The sequence below is a fragment of the Schistocerca piceifrons genome, chromosome 5, assembly GCF_021461385.2.
Source record: "Schistocerca piceifrons isolate TAMUIC-IGC-003096 chromosome 5, iqSchPice1.1, whole genome shotgun sequence".
NCBI classification, from domain to species: Eukaryota; Metazoa; Arthropoda; class Insecta; order Orthoptera; family Acrididae; genus Schistocerca; species Schistocerca piceifrons.
In genome coordinates this window covers 335,700,665-335,721,861 of record NC_060142.1, presented here as the reverse complement: position 1 = coordinate 335,721,861, position 21,197 = coordinate 335,700,665, and the positions used below count along the sequence as shown (strand labels likewise).

At 39.2% G+C, this 21,197-nt stretch overlaps 1 protein-coding gene across 2 annotated transcripts in view; it reads right to left on the bottom strand.

Moving 5' to 3' along the window:
- The window catches only part of LOC124798430 (pleckstrin homology domain-containing family F member 2), a 138,732-nt gene that overhangs the window by 61,804 nt on the left and 55,731 nt on the right, over positions 1-21,197 (bottom strand). For both annotated transcript variants that reach the window (XM_047261839.1, XM_047261838.1), the window contains exon 6: positions 19,264-19,370. In XM_047261839.1, coding sequence (XP_047117795.1) covers positions 19,264-19,370 — 107 coding nt within the window. The remainder of the gene's footprint in view (positions 1-19,263; positions 19,371-21,197) is intronic.

Below are 21,197 nucleotides of genomic sequence, written 5' to 3'. Positions count from 1 at the left end.
ATGAATGTGTATTTTAATTCACTTGAAAGCTACCAGCCAAAGAAATTCATTTCATTTTCATTTGACGCAAGAGCTCTAAACGAAAACAGCAAAACGTAGAAATGGGACACATGGAGACTGATCCCCTTTCCCCCCTCACCCTGACCGCAACTGCGACTGCTCTTCGCATGCGCAAATCTGGCAGCTTGGGCACGCTAGCATCTGGCTGCTTGCTGCTACTGCTTATGCAGCTAACAGCCACATTTCAAGTAGCCGGAAGTGGGAGAAGGCACTGTTAATATGCAACTTCAGCTCTGCACATGCATGTGAACATGCCGGCAACGGATCAAACAAAACTAATGTTACAAGTTGTGATGTCACGCTCATCAAAAGTAGTTTGCTGTTACGAACTATTGCACATTTTTCATCCTAAAGCTTTTATACACATTTTTCTCTCAGCAGGCACTTGGGTGTGCACTATGTTTTGTTGTTAAGTATTATTTTGTTTCCACTCATTTATGTTTTATTGTTGCAGTGTGATTTTGCAGTAGCAGACTAAAATAAAATTATTTGTTAGAATATCAGTTCTTATCAGACAAAATTACGGAAATTTAACTGAAAACTAAAACAACGAAAAATTCCCGGAATTATAGAAAGTTACCAGGTTTTTCTTGGATTCCCCTGTTGTCCCACGGCATATACACCCTGATAGTCGTAAGATCAATGAGGGTACTCGTTGCGCAGTGCATACTTTACTGTGCCTTTTAGCACCACACTGTATGAATAATTACAGTTAACAGCACGGCATGTTGTTTGAAAATGGGCATGTCAGCCCAAAACTGGTAAACACAACAGGTGCATTTCATATCAGTGCAACTGAGACAGGTGAAATAAAAACTCATTCAGTTTTCTCAGTACTGAACAGTTGCGAACCAACCATCCCATAGCAACATGCCTGAAATAAGCAAGTTCTATACTGTGGCAGAATTTGTCATTTTTAAGTGAAAGGTCTGCGAGCCTCATCATGATTTTGCAATAAGAGTAACTTCATCTCTATCTATCCCTCTGCCACCTTCATTCTTGGTGTGATTAGTCAATTTCCTCCAATATAAAAAAGACTGGGGCACCTGGATGTGTTCATATTGGTCATCCTTTACATATTTTCCATATTTCATATCATATCTATCTGCTAATTGTTCTATCCAGATGAAATAGTGAGAAGTTCATTAAGTTACTTCTGATTCTCGGAAGCCCACACACATGTTTAAGAGGTTACTGTCCTACATTCCACTTATCTGTTCTTTCCTCTTCTTGTCTGAATAATTTAATGCATGAATGAGTGTGTGTTAAGTAAGATTTCTTTGTGTATCTTTGCGAGAGTACAGTAATCTGCAACTATGAGAATAAAGCGAACTTCAGGAGACACATAATGGGTAACCAAAGAGGTTTCTGTTTGCCTTGGTCCAACCTTTAGTGTAGGTTAGCACAATACAAAAGGCTGGTCACTTCCGTTGGAGGACAAACCCCATTTTTCAGAGTGCGAACTCGCCACTCTTCCTTAGAATACAAGATTGGTAAGGTCGTCTGCGCATAAGAGTTACTTTTCAATACTAGGTTAATGTTGTGTTTTATTTAAGTTTTCAGATCTAGCCAAAGTTAATTGTTCCTTTCATCAGTCATCATTTATTTCTGTGTGTGAGAAATTTTACTTTCCAGTTCACAAGTGTTGAATGCATTAGAATCCAGGGGCTATTGTTCATTTCAACCATTTATTCAAACACATGTAGCCACATTAAGTGTATTTATGATTCAATTCATTTAGTTTATTGTTCCTTTCATGAGTAAAACTATATTGCTTATGATTTCCGTGGTCTTATGACTGAATTTTCTGCAAATTGTCTCACCTGATAATTTTCCTTTTCGGTATTTGCTTATTCTTGTTACTTATATCAGTGTTTAGATCCAAGAGCCTTAAGCTTGTAGATCTTGTTCTCTTGTATTGAATTTTGTGCAAACTCATTCGCTCATTTAAAATTCCATATTTATTTTGGGCATGGTTTTGTTTGTGAGGATCACATGGTCCTTTTCTAATGACAAAGTCTACAGCGCCATAGCATCAGCGATCTTCCCCCACAGAGTATGTATATTAATTGTGATTCTTATTTAGGCTTTATTTTTTAGCAATTCATTTCAATAGTAATTTTGTTCTTTTATCCTGTGTATTTAAAACAAGCAAACAGTTGTCTTGCTAACCACTTGTGCTGTGGTGACGATTTTTAGTTCTTTTCCTTACTGTTAGCCTCTGAAGTGCATGTGAATGTAGCTGTTCCTGATTAAATCATCCTTTGATCTTTCCTCTTCTACAGATTATAATCTTGTGCAGGACTTCGAAGTTAAGTTCTAGGTTTCATTATTATGCACCATACTAGTTCGCAGAGAACAGCAACCATCATATTGCTTACTATACACACTCATGTGTGGAATTAAATTTACCAATCAAATAAACGTTCTTTTGCCAGAATTTGTGTTTACACTCTCACTGCTAAAATTTCACTTCATTCTTCATCCAAGTCTGATAGAGGGTACATCCTACTACATTCCTATTGTGTGACAGTTCTATTGATGCAATAGTTTACCATTCACGATTAATCGTAAAGATACTCCTCATAATTGTTTACCCTTCACATTCAAAATTAAGTAAAAGGACATCATTCTTGAGTCCTACCATTCAGACTCAATTTGAATGCCAGAGTATTTATTAATGCACTTGATGATGTTCAAAGACAAGAGTTGTAAGAAAGAATTAGTGTATGCATCGTGTGGTGACAGATACCACTCCAAAGACGTGATTTGTATTCCCACATCATCTTACCAATGAATGATACTTGCAACTAAATGCTATAAAATAAAGCTATATCACAAGATGACGTGCGACTTCAACAATGAATGTTGACTGTAGTGACTTCACAAGAAGAAATACCTGTTTGGACAAAGAAAACATTCCAGAAGATGTACAGAGGTAAAAAGGATAGATACCTACAAACAGAAGAATACAGTGATAAGTCACAAATAATCAGGATTCATTGCAGATTGATTTAGACTATAAAATAGCCATCATCAATGCATGCATCACCCAATGTGATCACAACAAACTTGTGCTTAAACACAAATACCTTTGAAATTTGTGTAGTCACACCTACAGCATATTAAGAAAAAGAAGCAGCATATCACGCATAACAAATATGAAATACAGTTACAGTGGGAAACAACAACTTCGGGTTAGTTGGATGCTTATTTCAAGTCGGATGGGTGAACAATAAGCCTGCCATATGCCCAATAAGTTTGGCGAGTCACGTACTCGGTGATGGTGAATACTCATATTCAACAATTAAGACAGAAGTATTGAATATCCAAAATTATTTACATTAAAAAATTTCATTCCTCATGTTAGAAAACATAACAGCATTTTGTCAGATAATGAAAGCAAATACACTAGTGAAAAGTAGAAAAACTTTTTGACTGACGATAAAATTCAGCAAAGTTTGGTACCCCAGTTATGCCCAGAAGTAAATCCCGTTGAATCCACGGAACTGAATTGGCTTACGAACCTGTAATGTTACATATTTTGCAATATGATAATGAGTATGGATGTAACTTCTTTCCTTATATGATCCTCCTATATTCATTGTGCATTGTTTGAATAATGAGAAATGAATATTTTTGTTTGAATTCTGTTACTAATTAATGTGTGGGTACACTGTTATCAAACACATTCGAATAAGAAATATAAATGTAATGTAAATGTTTGTTCTTTATACAGAAAAAAGAAGCGTGTGTGTGTGTGTGTGTGTGTGTGTGTGTGTGTGTGTGTGTGTGTGTGTGTGTGTAAAAAGAGGGTGAGAGAATGATTTTTCTTCAGTTTTTTGAAATGTGTTCTTGTAATGAGTGTGAAACTACTATTTATTCAAAAACACTGACAACAGGAGTTTGAAATAGTTCAACTTTAAACGTCCTAGGGTTGTCTAAAGTTATATGAAGAATGCAATATTCTGAAGTTAATTGTAAGTATTCGAAAAAAAAATTTAGTAATTAATATGAATGGATGATGGCAATCAATTAACTTCTGGCATCATTGTGGGCTTTGTGATATTTACTCTGCATCTTGTCTTGGCGCATAGGAAAAGCAAAGGACGACGGCTGTAAGCACCCGCAAAAGATGTGTTTTGCTACGCCGGAAGGCAGATAACAAATGATACAAAATTCCATTTAATTTTTTTTGTTAATAGAGAGACTCTGTCTTTAGTTCTCGAGTGGAGGAGACGTATTTTTGTGAGATGCATGTAGTAGCTTTCACAGTATCTGAATAATAAATTTTCTCAGTGCAAAAATATGCGGCCTTTTTATTTTCTTCTGGGCACCACGAAAAGGTCATGTCACCCACCTCCTGCTGCCTGCCAATGGTGAAGAAGTCCGATAAATGAAAATTACATTACCGACACAGCCACGAAAAATGGAAAGTTTTGCGGTGTCGGAAGAAGCAGCACCTAACAGGTGTGTGTGCATCTCGACAATATTAATGAAAGTTCACGTTAAAATGAACACAAACGGACACAAAGTCATAAATATAAAAAATCCAAAATTTGGGCATTAAGTGAAAATAATTGATTTCTATTATATATATATATAAACAAAGATGACATGACTTACCAAATGAAAGTGCTGGCAGGTCGACAGACACACAAACAAACACAAACATACACACAAAATTCAAGCTTTCGCAACAAACTGTTGTCGCATCAGGAAAGAGGGAAGGAGAGGGTAAGGAGTCATTCCAATCCCGGGAGCGGAAAGACTTACCTTAGGGGGAAAAAAGGACGGGTATACTCTCGCGCACACACACACACACACACACACACACACACACACACACACACACACATATCATACTCTCGCACACACACACACACATATCCATCCACACATATACAGACACAAGCAGACATATTTAAAGACAAAGAGTTTGGGCAGAGATGTCAGTCGAGGCAGAAGTGCAGAGGCAAAGATGATGTTGACTGACAGGTGAGGTATGAGTGGCGGCAACTTGAAATTAGCGGAGATTGAGGCCTGGTGGATAACGGGAAGAGAGGATATATTGAAGAGCAAGTTCCCATCTCCGGAGTTCGGATAGGTTAGTGTTAGTGTAGTGGGAAGTATCCAGATAACCCGAACGGTGTAACACTGCACCAAGATGTGCTGGCCGTGCACCAAGGCATGTTTAGCCACAGGGTGATCCTCATTACCAACAAACACTGTCTGCCTGTATCCATTCATGTGAATGGACAGTTTGTTGCTGGTCATTCCCACATAGAATGCATCACAGTGTAGGCAGGTCAGTTGGTAGATCACGTGGGTGCTTTCACACGTGGCTCTGCCTTTGATCGTGTACACCTTCCGGGTTAGAGGACTGGAGTAGGTGGTGGTGGGAGGGTGCATGGGACAGGTTTTACACCGGGGGCGGTTACAAGGGTAGGAGCCAGAGTGTAGGGAAGGTGGTTTGGGGATTTCATAGGGATGAACTAAGAGGTTACGAAGGTTAGGTGGACGGCGGAAAGACACTCTTGGTGGAGTGGGGAGGATTTCATGAAGGATGGATCTCATTTCAGGGCAGGATTTGAGGAAGTCGTATGCCTGCTGGAGAGCCACATTCAGAATCTGATCCAGTCCCGGAAAGTATCCTGTCACAAGTGGGGCACGTTTGTGGTTCTTCTGTGGGAGGTTCTGGGTTTGAGAGGATGAGGAAGTGGCTCTGGTTATTTGCTTCTGTACCAGGTTGGGAGGGTAGTTGCGGGATGCGAAAGCTGTTGTCAGGTTGTTGGTGTAATGCTTCAGGGATTCCGGACTGGAGCAGATTCGTTTGCCACGAAGACCTAGGCTGTAGGGAAGGGACCGTTTGATGTGGAATGGGTGGCAGCTGTCGTAATGGAGGTACTGTTGTTTGTTGGTGGGTTTGATGTGGACGGACGTGTGAAGCTGGCCATTGGACAGGTGGAGGTCAACATCAAGGAAAGTGGCATGGGATTTGGAGTAGGACCAGGTGAATCTGATGGAACCAAAGGACTTGAGGTTGGAGAGGAAATTCTGGAGTTCTTCTTCACTGTGAGTCCAGATCATGAAGATGTCATCAATAAATCTGTACCAAACTTTGGGTTGGCAGGCCTGGGTAACCAAGAAGGCTTCCTCTAAGCGACCCATGAATAGGTTGCCGTACGAAGGGGCCATCCGGGTACCCATGGCTGTTCCCTTTAATTGTTGGTATGTCTGGTCTTCAAAAGTGAAGAAGTTGTGGGTCAGGATGAAGCTGGCTAAGGTAATGAGGAAAGATGTTTTAGATAGGGTGACAGGTGATCGGCGTGAAAGGAAGTGCTCCATCGCAGCGAGGCCCTGGACGTGCGGGATATTTGTGTATAAGGAAGTGGCATCAATGGTTGGTTTCTGGGGGTAACGGATTGGGTAAGGATTCCAGGTGTTCGAGAAAGTGGTTGGTGTCTTTGATGAAGGATGGGAGACTGCATGTAATGGGTTGAAGGTGTTGATCTACGTAGGCAAAACCGTTGATGCCACTTCCTTATACACAAATATCCCGCACGTCCAGGGCCTCGCTGCGATGAAGCACTTCCTTTCACGCCGATCACCTGCCACACTACCTAAAACCTCTTTCCTCATTACCTTAGCCAGCTTCATCCTGACCCACAACTTCTTCACTTTTGAAGACCAGACGTACCAACAATTAAAGGGAACAGCCATGGGTACCAGGATGGCCCCTTCGTACGCCAACCTATTCATGGGTCGCTTAGAGGAAGCCTTCTTGGTTACCCAGGCCTGCCAACCCAAAGTTTGGTACAGATTTATTGATGACATCTTCATGATCTGGACTCACAGTGAAGAAGAACTCCAGAATTTCCTCTCCAACCTCAACTCCTTTGGTTCCATCAGATTCACCTGGTCCTACTCCAAATCCCATGCCACTTTCCTTGATGTTGACCTCCACCTGTCCAATGGCCAGCTTCACACGTCCGTCCACATCAAACCCACCAACAAACAACAGTACCTCCATTATGACAGCTGCCACCCATTCCACATCAAACGGTCCCTTCCCTACAGCCTAGGTCTTCGTGGTAAACGAATCTGCTCCAGTCCGGAATCCCTGAAGCATTACACCAACAACCTGACAACAGCTTTCGCATCCCGCAACTACCCTCCCAACCTGGTACAGAAGCAAATAACCAGAGCCACTTCCTCATCCTCTCAAACCCAGAACCTCCCACAGAAGAACCACAAAAGTGCCCCACTTGTGACAGGATACTTTCCGGGACTGGATCAGATTCTGAATGTGGCTCTCCAGCAGGGATACGACTTCCTCAAATCCTGCCCTGAAATGACATCCATCCTTCATTAAATCCTCCCCACTCCACCAAGAGTGTCTTTCCACCGTCCACCTAACCTTCGTAACCTCTTAGTTCATCCCTATGAAATCCCCAAACCACCTTCCCTACACTCTGGCTCCTACCCTTGTAACCGCCCCCGGTGTAAAACCTGTCCCATGCACCCTCCCACCACCACCTACTCCAGTCCTGTAACCCGGAAGGTGTACACGATCAAAGGCAGAGCCACGTGTGAAAGCACCCACGTGATTTACCAACTGACCTGCCTACACTGTGATGCATTCTATGTGGGAATGACCAGCAACAAACTGTCCATTCGCATGAATGGACACAGGCAGACAGTGTTTGTTGGTAATGAGAATCACCCTGTGGCTAAACATGCCTTGGTGCACGGCCAGCACATCTTGGCGCAGTGTTACACCGTTCGGGTTATCTGGATACTTCCCACTAACACCAACCTATCCGAACTCCGGAGATGGGAACTTGCTCTTCAATATATCCTCTCTTCCCGTTATCCACCAGGCCTCAATCTCCGCTAATTTCAAGTTGCCGCCACTCATACCTCACATGTCATTCAACATCATCTTTGCCTCTGTACTTCTGCCTCGACTGACATCTCTGCCCAAACTCTTTGTCTTTAAATATGTCTGCTTGTGTCTGTATATGTGTGGATGGATATATGTGTGTGTGTGCGAGAGTATACCCGTCCTTTTTTCCCCCTAAGGTAAGTCTTTCCGCTCCCGGGATTGGAATGACTCCTTACCCTCTCCCTTAAAACCCACATCCTTTCGTCTTTCCCTCTCCTTCCCTCTTTCCTGATGAGGCAACAGTTTGTTGCGAAAGCTTGAATTTTGTGTGTATGTTTGTGTTTGTTTGTGTGTCTGTCGACCTGCCAGCACTTTCATTTGGTAAGTCACATCATCTTTGTTCTTAGATATATTTTTCCTACGTGGAATGTTTCCCTCTATTATAACTATATATATATATATATATTTTCCCACGTGGAATGTTTCCTTCCATTATATATATATATATATATATATATATATATATATATATATATATATATATATATAAATTTGCACAACTGGCGACCTGGTGACATGACATTGAGATAGCCATGAAACCAGTTGTGTAAATTATTCAAAATTATTTATAACATTGTATGAGATTTTTTTGCATGTACTAATTATTTTCAAATTTTCATGTGCAACGTAACGACTGGGAGCAAAATAACCAGAACCAAAAATTCTTGTGGAGAAAACCAATTCGAAAGGGAATCAAGAGTGAAACCAGAACTTAAGGAAAATTTTTGAAATACGCTGTTTGTTTCATCGCAGCAAAGGTAGGACCGCTACGCAGCTGCTTGCTTAGCTATGCTTGGTAGCATCTCCTGTGTGATAATTAGAAGTACCCTCCCTTAATTTCCTTTCCTAAATGCATTGTACTGAATTTTTCTTAATGAGTAACGAGAGAAAAGTTTGAAGTTTTTTGTGTTACAACATTTAGTGCATCATCAAAGTATATAAACAACACTTGACGACATATAAGTCGTATGTTTAAATTCACAAAATAATATTTTTCAATTTTCTGTTTTCCAAAAGTTTTAATTGTAATATCCAAACAAAATAGCACAAAAATCAGTTTCCATTATTGTTGACAATGGCGAAAGTGCAAAGAGCCAAGATGGCGTACAATTGCAGGATAGAACACCTGAAGTACCAGCGCCATGTCTTCCACAATTAATTGTATTAAATAGTTCAGAGATGAACATGACTGAAATGACAAGTGCAAGTGAGCTTTCACAGAGTTCTAACTTTGAGGATACGTTGATGACCATAGATGAAACTACATCACGTATCTCCACGAGCAACGTTCTGCTTGCACAGGAAACATAGAAACCACAGATAACATGATTTTTGATGACACTTTACTATCACCCATCACACGAAATTCAAATGTTGATTTGCAGAGTACAGTTGTCAACAATCAAAGCAGCCAAAATGACGCACTTGCCATAATACTTCAAAAACTGGATAGTATGAACACCAATTACACCAATTTGCGTGCAGCCATACAAAATACAAACACCAGTTTGCGTGCAGAAATAAAAAATATAAACACCAATTTGCAAGTGGACATAAATAGAAAATTTGACAGCTTGTCACAAAACCTTACCACAGTCACACAAGACATTAAACCACATAAAACAAGGACAACAACAAGTTTTAAGAGATTTTCAGGATACAGTCAGACAGAATTTTTGTGAGGAGATGAATGTAAAATTTAAAGACTTGGAAAAACAGCCAACATGTACTTTCCTAAGTAAACAATGACATTACAGGTATAAAACAGAAATTAGACACTCTTAACAAGAAAAATGATCCAGTAGAGCAGCAAATAAAAGGAATGAAAGACACACACACGAACCTGGAAGCTACACAAACACAATTAACTTCCACAGTGAAGAACATCTCTATCATAGTAAACAAACTGCACAAGGATTACGAAAATATACCAATAGCTATTGATGAACTCACTTTAAAAGTAGCATCACTTGAAATTGAATCAGTCTGTGCCAAAAAGGAAAGAGACAAAATTTATGTGACTTAATTTCACAAGCTGAAGCAGGTACTTCAGACAAAACCAGTACCGCAGCAGAAAATGTAGTGAAGGAATGTAAATTAATGAATGATGTAGTCGAAATGGTTATCTAACAAAAGGAAAATGACATTATCGACAAAAAAAATTGCAAGCTACAGAGCACAGGATATGCAACTACTTAGGTGAAACTGATACAGAGACACCAGCTGTACATATAAACAAAGTGCCAGCCACAGCAAACCAAAGTAATGTATGCACACAGCTCATCGCAAACCTTACAAACAATGCCAAGAGTAATGACAGACCACAAAGTGTAAGTTTACAGGGCATAACACCAGAACCAGTACCTACGAGAAGTGTAAATAATTATGACAGCTACATAAACACAGCACAAAATGCAAACAACTTGTCCACTATATTTGCTGACGTAGTTTTATTAAGACACCGTCAATTTTCAACATTTACGAGTGAAGGTAAGACGATGAAGCCTGTTGTGTTTATTAGTGCTTTTCAACATGTGTTTCCTAGAAATTGGACGGAAGCACAAAAGATCAGTTTACAATTTGAACGGGCATTTCTTGACAAATATTGGTCAGAAGCCGCACAGGAGAGACTTAGGCGAGAGGTTTTTAACCCCGCCCCCTTTAATAGCAAATATGGTAGTTTGCGAGGGTATTTTGAGAAGTATCTCAATAAAACAACGTTATTGGATGAATCCTATTTATCCTGTGGATGTTTCAAAAATTTTAAAAAGTCTTTTGCCATCATACATTCGTGAAAAATTAATTACTACACCTCAGTACGACACAGAATATATTTCTATCCTTTTTTGATTCAATCGACCTCATATATGAAGAGAAATTAGTAACAAATAGGGCGTCAGACAGCCAAACACCACAACAACATAACTTGAATGGTCAATACAAAAAGCCAGACACGAACACACAGAAAAGCTGGTATGTGCAACTGCAAGGATACATTAACCGTGGTAATGGATATGGGAATGGAACAAGAGATTTAAACAAAACTTTCCTTATAACAGGAACGATTACCATCCACAAGCTAATTTCAATTCCTCCTCTCAAAATTATGCACCACGTGTAAATGAAAACAGTCAGCCGCATCGGTGGCCGGCGCGCGGCAACAACAATAATATGCCTCATGCCATACCGCAGCCAACCTTTGCGCAGCAAAATCACAATACAGCAACATTTCACAACAGCCATATGAACATACAAGAAAGCATGTTGCGAACTGAAAATGATACACACTGGAGAAACAATCACACAGTACAACTGACAGAAGTTGTACTATGTACCAAAGTAGATCAGACCACACCGCAGGAAAACCCGAATTGGTCATAGTTGAGCCCCATACTACAGTCCTTATTAGCAATGGGGGCAAACCAGATTTGCAAACATATTTTGTACGATTCAATGAACAAGGAGACATAAAGAATGATCTTTACCAACATGAACTAAAATTGGCGAAAAATACACTGGAAGAACAAGTGCAAGCAGTAGTCAGAGTGAAAATTTTTGGTATAGACACACAGTTAATACTTGATGCAGGGTCCACGACTAATTTAATGTCTGAAGCATTTTTCACTGAATTAAAAAGACAATAAATTTCCTGTTCTGCCAGTGCAAAACTGCAAAGTACAAACCACTACAGGCGGCAAAACCAAATTAGTAAAACACCAAGCTCTTATCACCATGAACATCGAACAATTCTCTGTGCAGTGTAATTTTTTAATAGTAGACAGTCAACTGCTTGATAGGTAAGGACACATTTAGAACCTACAAAACTCAAATAGACATAGGTAATGGTAAGTGCCATTTCTCTGTGAAGGACAAAAGATTTTCTATCAGCCTGATTACCACACAGGAGAGGTATGACAAAGTAAACCCAGAACCACATGTCACTGTACAGTATTCATATCCCACCGTGTATTTTGTTAACAAATGGGATAATGAACAAGAGAACGACACTGAAGTTAACCAGGAATTAGTAGAACAAAAATTGAACAAATCAAATATTCTAGATCAGGGGTGGACAAACATTGCACACAGCTCATGAGCGCACAGCGCTGCACGTGTGCTGCTAACGTGCAATCGTCGACTAGGGCAGTGGCGACAGCCGGCAGGTTGAGGAAGTGTAGTACCAGGCTAAGTTGCGGACGTTGATGCGAAGCGACCACTATGCAGTTCTAACAACCCTACCACAACAAAGGTCAAAAATTAATTATGATTGTAGTATTGCTCACATGCTAAATATTGCATTTTCGGTCAACAACAAAGTTATATTATGTGGCAGATGTCATTAGAGCACAGGTAATAAAGTCATTTCTTGAAATAATGGATAAACTAGGCACTCATCTTTTCGTGTTTCCCACGCTGGTCTCGTTGTGAACTCATGGCTCAATCGTCGAAAATCTAGGTAGTGATGATTCCAAGCTCGGATGCAAAGAGGCCTAGGTGTTATTCTGCGATATTCAAAACACGTAACTTGTTCCAAAACATCACTTCACAATATAAAACATACTTGAAAATATCTTCCTCACTGTTAAAGTTCACATTTCATAAACTGACTACAATTTGCGTCTTTTTAATGTGACGACCACAGCTTTACTCTCCAATAATCACTCACGCGCCCAAAAAGCAGAATTACAAATCGTCAAAGATCATAGTGACAAAAGAAAGAATACACATAAGAATAAAATCACTGCAGTATATACATATCGATGTATCAAAGTACCTCTACATTAATGAAATCAAATCTGAATGTTGTCACAGAAATATGTTAACTATTTTACAGAAACACTGTAGAATATTGCTGGTATCGAGAGGTTGAGGTGAGGTGCTGTAATGGTTACGTAATTGAAGTACCATTACACAGTGAACGTTGTACTTCAAGAACCGGAAAATGCAGAGTGAATCAAGGAAACAGAGAAGTGAAGATTTGCTATCTTTTAAAAAAGGAATGGGAGAATCATTTTTTTCTTTGTGCAAAAACATGAAAATTTGAAATGTTTAATTCCACTGGTCAGCGGAAGTTTAGTATTGAATGCCATTATAATAAATTTCACAAGGACGAGTACAATTTATTATCGGATTCTGAGAGGATGGGGAAATTGACTGAGTTCAGAAAGAGCGATCTGACGATACTAGATGAATCTGACATAAGTTGCTGTTGTCACGAGAGATCTGCGACTTTCTTTCGTCATGTGTCTCATCTAACTGATTTAACATTTTATGGAGCACTGTTTTCAATTTTTCAGAATGACAACAATGGTAGCCTAGCGGTATGCGCAAGTTATAAGATTGCGCTTAATATAGCGAGTGCTGGAAGACCATTTGCTGAAGGAGAGTTTATAAAGGAGTGCATCAATGACGCTGCAAATTTACTTTGCCCACTGAATGCAAATCAGTTTCGAGCTATCACTCTTTCTCGGCGGACTGTTAAGTCGTTGCATAAGTGCCATGGAGGTGCCTTTTACCGTCAATTAAGGAGTGCAGTGCAGGAGTTCATTGCATTTTTCATCACACTTGAGTCCACAGATATTTCAGACACAGCGCAATTAGTGATTTATGTCCACAGTGTGGACAATGCTCTGCACATAACAGAGTATTTTTTTTAGATACGATATCTTTAAAAAGCACGACCACCGGCGCGGACATCCTAAAAGCCGTTGAAGAAGCTGTCGATTCAGCTGGGAATGTTTGGTGTCAGTGAGAACAAACGGAGCACCTGCAATGAAAGGAGAACAAATGGGATTTGTTGGATTACTAAGAAAAAAACTACAGCGTACAGAAGAATCATTGTACAGCATCCACTGCATTTTGCACCAAGTAGTACTCTGTGCAAAAGCAGCAAAACTGGGGACATCATGCAAGTGGAAATTTGGGCAGTTAATTATTTGGAATCCCGCAGGCTTACACATTGACAGTTTCTCACATATTTAGCTGGAACTGGGGAAGAGTACGGTGACATACCATACCACAGTGAAGTCCGCTGGCTTAGCCACGTTAATGTACTCAAAAGATTTTTTGAACTGAGAATAACAATAAATCAGTTTTTAAAGGACAAAGGAAGGTACGACCCCAAGATAGAAGATACAGAAAGGGTTGCCGACCTTCCATTTTTAGTGGATATTACTAGACACATGAATGCATTGAACACAAGTTTGCAAGGAGAAAATCAGTTAATTTGTGAAATGGCTGAAAAGGTGCAAGCTTTCAGTAGAAAGCTTGAGCTATGGGAACGATAGCTCTCGTCAAGAAACGAAGTGCATTTCCCTACTCTGTCTACTGTGCGACAACAGAATTGCAATGAATATTTTTCCATACTTAGTGCAATAAAAGAGGAATTTCTCAAGCGCTTTGGGGATATATCACATTTATCCCAAGCTTTTGAATGGTTCTTGAGACCATTTTCTCTTTCTGTAGTTGATATTCATCCCAATTTGTAAAAGGAATTAATAGATCTACAGTGTAATTCTTGTCTGAGAGACAAGTTCTTTTTGGCAAGACGTGTAATAGACTTTTATCACAACTTTCCACAGCAAGAGTTTTCTCGTCTCCATCGTGCAGCCACGAAGATAATGTCAGTGTTTGGCTTGCCATATGTTTATGAGGGATTCTTTTCTGTTCTGAAAATTAATAAGTCTCGGTTACGAGCAAATATCAGTGATGAGAATTTACGCAACTGTTTGCATTTTTTTGTATGTAGAAATTTTGTTCCAGACATTAAACGTATTGTAAACTCCACCTGTGATAATTAAATGAAACATATCGTAGGTAATACAGGGTGTATACGTGGACAAGGAAAAATAATTCCCGGATTTCCCAGTTAAAAATACACTTTCTGCCAGGTGAAAAAACACTTTTTCCGTGTTAAGTGACACATTTTCCCTGTGAAACTTATCAATCCTTTGAATGGTTATGATTTTATACACGGGCGTTGAATTTCCCGGCACTTTAGAAAACGAAACTCAGGGAAAAAGACACATTTTGGAAGTATCTTTGCTGTGCAACAACATGTACGCTGCGTATTTTTGTATTACGAAAGTATACATTGGAATTCCACCAAACACCGCATGTTACTTTCCGAATCATTGAAATCGAGATTGAAATGCGCTTCTGTAAGCCAGTTATAGCTCATGTCATGTGATATCGCGAGCCAATGACAGCAGATATTCAGAGCATGGGACACGTAATGTAGTCAGCCAACAGCAACATCACTGTTACGTAGCATGAACACACAAACAGGGAAAGTTAATAGTTTAAATTAGTATACATAGTGTTGCTCCAAGAAAAACAAAGCGTTCACATATAATATTGGTCTCTAAGGTTAAAAGGTGCAAGAGAAGCTAAGCTTTTGCATATAATGTTGATCTTTTTTGCGCGTGTTACACTTTAAGATGTTGTTATTGTTGTTGTTGTTGTTGTTGTGGTCTTCAGTCCTGAGACTGGTTTGATGCAGCTCTCCATGCTACCCTATCCTGTGCAAGCTTCTTCATCTCCCAGTACTTACTGCAACCTACATCCTTCTGAATCTGCTTAGTGTATTCATCTCTTGGTCTCCCTCTACGATCTTTACCCTCCACGCTGCCCTCCAATGCTAAGTTTGTGATCCCTTGATGCCTCAGAACATGTCCTACTAACCAGTCCCTTCTTTTTGTCAAGTTGTGCCACAAACTCCTCTTCTCCCCAATTCTATTCAATACTTCATCATCAGTTATGTGATCTACCCATCTAATCTTATATCACACAAATGTGCCAGTAAAATTTTTAATAATGACATATATGTCTGATCTTCAGGGTTCGAAATTCTTCTGAATGCTCATCAAATGAGAGTCAAACGCTCTCTGATTTAAGAAATTCATGGTACATTCTCGCACATAGTTCAACTTACGTAAAAGGATATTTACTTTGAAAGTAACGCCTTTCAAGCCACCATTCACAATATTTTCCCGCGACTCGTTAGAAATGGGTTCGTTTCAGCAGTTGTCTGAGAGTGCAGATAACAGGCAACACAGCGCTTGCACAGCTACCTGGACGTAGGAAGCCCATATGTACGTACGTACAAAACATTGAAAGATAATGCATTATGTCATAAAAGAAACAAGTCATCAGAGGATACTCCAAGAGCACTGGAATTTCGTGAACCATACTTAAATGTGCACATTTAAAGTGCATACTTAAAGTGCACATTCATATGTCCAGATTCCCAATGAAGCAGACCTCGATCTGATATTAAGTTTTTCAGGGTGGTTTTTGGGATTTAAATTTTCTTGGAGCACCAGTACTGTATCACATCATGTTTGGTTCTTTATTATGGCATAATCCCATATGTGCCAGAAGATGAAAACATGCACTTTAAATGCAGCAAACAGTTGAAACTAGCCAGTACTGTGGAATTAAATATTTCGTTTCAAATACACTGACTGCCTCTGCGGAAAAGGTTAATAAAAGTCAAATTTCTTTAGCACACAGACAAAAATAATTTCACTGTCAGGAAAGGTGGAAATAAAACAAAATCTAAAACCAATAACATATTTTAGCCTTCCGTAATTATGTGAATGTATTTTCATTCATTTGATAGCTCCCAGCCACTTTCATTTGACATGAGAGTAAATGTAGGAGAAACAGCAAAATCACTAAATGTAAACACCGGTCACATGCAGACTACCCATTATAACTCAGAATGCTCTGCGCATCAGCCCTGGATCTATGATATTTGCTAACCGGGCCAATACTAAAAAAAAACGAATTTTCAAAAATATGTTCATCTTGTAGTGCACGTCTTTCTGAAAAGTCTGAAACATAAAACATATGTGTTCAGAAATGTAAGACACGTTGTTTGGTCATAAGTGTGCCAAAGTGCAGTGCCAAGTCTCTTCAGACAGCATTCTTCTATCGCACGTCACAGTATCTCGCTGTGCGGAACTGAAATGTGTATATTTTGTAATGGATGCTATCAAACTATATTCAGGACAGTGGAAATTGAAATGTTCTGTGGTGCCTCTCCTGCTCCCAGTCGGCCGGTTTGACAGTCTGTTCCTCTTAAAAAAAAAAAAAAATCTCACAATTAATAGCGGATGGGATTATTTGTAATCGGGAGAACAAGAACTCTTCAGAAAATTTGCACTCTTTATTGCCTATTAGCTAACAACTTGCTGTTTTTCGTGACATAAAATTAAATATAGCATACATAAAACCAATAAAGACAAGAGCCAAGCAATAAAGTACACATTTCTTCAGGTAGCTCCTAGCATTTTTTTCTATATAATCTTGCTACAGCTTTACATGGCGTGCTTTCCTATCTGCGAAAGAAACTATTACCTCATCAAAGTTCATTAAACGTTTTGCTACATGAAAAATCAAAATGTCTTTATCTAATACTGAAAAAACTGTTAATTCATACAATACACAATACTGGTGTGGTTTCTCGATCTGATTATGTCTATTTTGTCACTGGGCTATAAGACTATATTGGCCTTTCTAATACTGCAGCAATTGTAAAACACACCAAAGAAACGAGACTGTTTTGGCACAAATGGTCATTTTTATAACACGACAGAATATAATTCACAAAGTACCAATATCAAATGCCTATTAGGCCCACTACAAGCAAAAAGCTTTATATTAGGAAATAGTTTCACACCTCACTCATATGCTCCACTTTCTTAAGCATGAGATCGAAAAGTAGTACTACAAATTTCTTATAAAAATTTGGAATCGTCATATTCTTCCATAATTTGTGACATGTCCCTGTTTCTTCTCCGTCCTCGTTCTAACAAACAGTCTTGTCATCACTAATTCTGTAACTATTCCTGCCAATGTCAAAGCTTATTCGCCGGTTAACTTCACTAACTCTACCAGGATCACCGGTTTAGTTATCCCACGATTATTCTCTGGCTAGACATTGTTACACGTTCATACAACGCGTTTTCCGTGCTACTTCCAGAACATAACTTAAAGCGGCTGCTAGCTGGGGACCGTATAACTGGCCCTTACTAGTAGAGCGATCTGGCCCAAAATTTTCTGTCAAAATTTCATTTTCTTTGATACACCAAGAAGATCATATGTAATCGTTCTTACCAGTTATTCCTGTTAATTGTTTATTTCCACTCTGGTAGTCTGAATCTATGGATTTTGCTAGTAATAATAACAACGCTCATCATTCGCAGACCCAATCAACCACATAACGAGACAGTGGTTGGCATTCATCCGTTCTGCTTTACTCTGCTCAGCTCATATATCCCCTTCTGTCTGCAGGGAAGTTTGTTTCTAGATGCAACAAAGATTCCCTTGACAGAGACATCACGTACACTATGCACATATTCACAAATCAACTTATGATTCATTCAGAAATCAACTTAGAATGTGTTAAAAAATCGACAGGGATGCTTTTCAAAATCATATGAATAATCACTAGACCAATGAGCGCTACATGCTAGGCGCTGGGAGCTTGGGCGTGCCGGCAAATTTTTCCCTGGTAGCATCTAGCTGCTTGCTGCGACTGCTTACACAGTCAGCAGCCACATTTGTGTAGGCAGAAGCGGGAGAAGGTACCACTCAACTGCACATGCACATGATCCCGCTCGTAACTGCTAAAACAAATCTAATGTAAACAGTTGTGAAGTAACGCTCATCAGAGGCAATTTGTTGTTATGAAGCATTGCATAGTCTTCCTAAAGCCTATGGCACATTTTGCTGTTCGCAGACACTTGTATGCACACTGTGTTTTGTTGTTGCATATGGCGCATTTCCTTTGCAATTTAAGTTTTATTTTCGTTTTTTCTCTCGTTCATGTTTTATTGCTGCAGTATTATTCTGCAGTAGCGGGATACAGTAATATCCTTTGTTAAAATATAGGTTCTTATAAGTCAAAATTACAAAAATTTAACTGAAAACAAAAGCAATGAAAAATTCCCAGAATTCTAACAAATTCCCGGGTTTTTCCCAGTTTTCTCCCAGATGAAAAAATTCCTCGGTTTTTCCCAGATTTCCCGGTTGTCCTGGGCCGTACGCACCCTGTGATAGGATTTATGAAATATAATGAGTGAATGAATGAATTGACGAATCCATGAAGTTTTATGCAAACAATTATTAGAGAGTGGTATTGAAATTATTGGAGTTTGACTTCTTACTACTGTGATTCTTGCTACACTAACTTAATCCTCACTTCTACTAAACATGCAACAAACGACATTTAAAAAAATCTGACTTACCCGTCGATTCAGCACAGTAAACTGAGTTTTTTTACAGTGCATGCAGACAGCAGCCTCAGAATCAGGTACCCAGACAGCAGCATGAACTTCTACCGCCTTTTTACCACCTGTATTATTGAACACAGCAAAAATTGCAATGATACATGTATTACAATCAATATAAATTCGTCAGAATCAATTTTTGTTTTATGCATTGGTAGCGCATGTCTGTAGCACAGACAATCTGGCATAACACATGCTACCAACAGTGTGTAAGCCAGCTCCATCTAGTGGTAGTAGCACAAATTAACAAAGAGCTGCATGACACACTAGTACAGCACCGCAACATGCTGCTACCTACCGATAAAGATTAGAATGAATCAACTTCATTCTTTATTGTGTTTTAGATAATATCTGTTAATATTAAGATCTTTACTACTTCAATTATGTCATACATAAAACAAAATATTAAATAGTACTGTCAAAAAGTTTATGTAGTACATGAGAGAGTAATGGCTGTAAAGAAATAGCTATTACATCAGTTAGGAGATTTACTGCTGGACAAAGAAAGCAATCCTATCCCGCCTTTTCATTGGACTGTCTTTGGAAGTGTTGATGAAAAGTTGCTTATGAGCACACAGATTCAACCTTGTTAAACTGTTTGTAAATGCTACTTTTGAAATCAACTGTTATACAGGGTGGAGCAGAAGAAACACATGTTTTTTTTTTTAAACTGCTAGTACTCATCAATGAGTGGGTTACTGATCTCGAGCGACTGTTGGCAGGCAGTTCAGACATAGCAATTTCAGTCGCTGTGGAATATTGGAGTATAGAGTGTCGTGTGTTCACAGTGTAGCAGTTCTTTAGAAACAAAGATTCTGTGGTCATGGTTCAACATCTTTACCATCAAAAGTTTAACGTTAGGCATCTAGATGTTGACCCAGACTGAAACATTATACTTCAAGAGGTTGCAGTGTTTAGGAATACTGGATCTGTGATGAAAAAGAAATCACCTGGTCTTTCCTATTCAGTTCGAATCTGGAAAATGTATATAGTGTAAGAATGGCAGTTCTAGTTGGTCCGAAATGATCAGCTAGGTGATACGCTGTATCACTGGGTATGCCTTTCGCATCATACACAATGAGCTCAATTTTCACCTGTACAAAATGATTGTCCAGCAGCTAAGTGAAACAGATTTTGTGCAGCATAGAGAATTTTGTGACATAGTGGACACTATTCTTACGGAAGATGCAGATGTCCCAATATTCATTGGTGATAAAACAAATTTTCATCTAAATGTTTATGAGAATGTAGAGAATGGTTGTGTTAATGTACAGAACTGTCTGTACTGGGTGTCGGACAACCCACATGAGTTACACCAAAAGCCTCTCTACAGCTCAAAAGTCAAAAGTGTGGTGCATTATCTCTAAGACAGGGCTTGTTGGACACTAATTTTTTTGAAGAGGTAGAAACTGCAGTTACTGTGACATCAGTGCACTAGATCGAAATGTTAAACAACTTTCTTTGTCCAGAACTTAAAATGCGTTGATTGAGCATGAGAGAAATGTGGTTCCAATAAGATGGTGCCAGCTCACGGCGAGAGCATCCATGGAAGTGGTTCAACAAATGTTCCCAAGACATGTCATTTCATGATATGGTGATGTTCCTTGGCCCCCATGCTCACTCAATCTATCGATCTGTGACTTCTTTTTGTGGGGATGCTTTGACGACAGGAGTGTACATGAACAAGCCCCGTGCAATTGATGACCTCAAGACTTCCATTTACCAGGAAATTGAAGCTGTCCCGAATTAGATGTTGGAATGAGCCATGAATAACTTTCATATGAGGATCCAAATTTGTGTCCAGCAAGAAGGACATCGTTTCAGCAATATTATTTTCTGAACCTAATTAAGGTATGCAGATTTCAAAAACAAGATTTTTAAAAATAAAACCA